General features: G+C 41.7%; 1 protein-coding gene across 1 annotated transcript in view; it reads left to right on the top strand.

The window, feature by feature from the left end:
- The first annotated feature begins 6 nt into the window (after nucleotides 1–6).
- The window catches only part of LOC106943149 (pollen-specific leucine-rich repeat extensin-like protein 2), a 21182-nt gene continuing 19625 nt past the window's right edge, over nucleotides 7–1563 (top strand). The window contains exon 1 of the mRNA XM_015026495.1: nucleotides 7–503. Within this exon, the coding sequence (XP_014881981.1) occupies nucleotides 344–503 (160 nt within the window). The 5' untranslated portion in view covers nucleotides 7–343. The remainder of the gene's footprint in view (nucleotides 504–1563) is intronic.

The raw sequence follows: 1563 nt of genomic DNA, 5'->3' as shown, positions 1-1563 counted from the left end.
CTCTTCTCTTCCTACAACTGCTTTATTAGACACTTTTGTTAATTTTATGTGTTTGCATGATTGCTTAGAAAGATTCCATCTGGATATATATGGATGTTTTCTGGTTTTAATTTCAGTCAGTTCTATTTTTATGCTTTCTTTTTCAACTTTTTGACTGATCAGTTGTTGTTGTGTTGTTTTTGTTTTGCAACCTCCCCTCTTACCCCCTCTCGGGTTGTATCCAGGCCATTCCCCCTCCCAGCAGTGCCACACCCTGCTCCTCCGCCGGCCCAACCCCTGCCCCATTGCCTCAGCCAACGGACACCCATACCCCCCCTCTAAAGTCCTCCCCCTGCATCTGCATATGCCTCCTCCTCCACCCCTCCATTCCGGCACACATTCCCTCCCTCCTTTCTCCTCTTTTGGTTATGTTCCTCTTCCCATATCTCCTCCTTCTCTGTCTACTCCTCCTCTGTCCATTTCTCCTCCTCTCTCCACTCCTCAGGAGCAGCAAAGTCAGACAGGTACATACTATAAACCACAGATAAGCATCCTTTCTTTTTTATGCTCTTTGGACAGAAAACTCATGGATTGTCAGCTGTTGCCTGGGTTAGTTAAAGCTCCAGTTACTCAGATGGCGAAAAAACAAACTTTCCCACACCAGTGTTTTGGCATTTTATTTTAAACCTTAAAATAGATAAGTGTTTAGTTTTAATGCTACAGCTAAAGTTTTTTTGTTTTATTTTTTAATACAGTGTAAGAAAGTCAGTCCCAGTTCTTTGTATAAGTAATCTGTGTGAACTGATCCTTTAAGAGAAAGATTCTATTAATATTTGTTAGTTCATATGATAAACAGTGCTGTGCAAAAGTTTTGTGTAATGTTAAATTTTTTCCTGTGTTCCTTCTAAGCAGTCAGTGTTTCCTGTATTATGTAAAACTGCTCTTCAGGATTTCAGAGGGGATTTTACCGAGCTTCTCACCCTATCGCTAAGGGAGAGCCCAGACACCCAACGGAGAAAACTCATTTCGGCCGCTTGTATCCGTGTCCTTTTTTTTTTTTACAGTCATGACCCAAAAACTCATGATAAATCGAGAGCTTCACTTTTTGACTCAGCTCTCTCTTCACCATGACGGACCGGTACAGCGCCTGCTTCACTGCAGACGCTGCACCAATCCGTCTGTCAATCTCCCACTCCATTTTTCCCTCATTCGTGGACAAGATCCCCAGATACTCGGACTCCTCCACTTGGGGCAGGACATTCCCCCAGGATGACCCAGAGAACGCACTCTACCCTTTTCCAATTCCTTGGATTTGGAGGCACTGATCCTCAGGGCCTTGCAGAGACCACTAAAGGGGCAGGTGCTCAAAAAAAAAAAAAAGGGCACATCTAACCGCATTTTAGGACAGAATATTAAAGCCACACAGTTTTTAGAGTTCAATAAAACAATGATAAATTACAAAACTTTGTCATTTTGCAATCAAAGTTAAGGAAAATCTCTATATAGAGCATGTAACTATGCATATGTAAGATATTTTATTAGTAATTTCTTTCTGCAGGTCTATTTTGTTATAGGAAAGTATTG

Source organism: Poecilia latipinna, unplaced genomic scaffold (genome assembly GCF_001443285.1).
Source record: "Poecilia latipinna isolate Pla-1442-1.1 unplaced genomic scaffold, P_latipinna-1.0 Scaffold4922, whole genome shotgun sequence".
NCBI lineage: Eukaryota > Metazoa > Chordata > Actinopteri > Cyprinodontiformes > Poeciliidae > Poecilia > Poecilia latipinna.
This window is presented reverse-complemented; position numbering and strand designations above follow the sequence as displayed.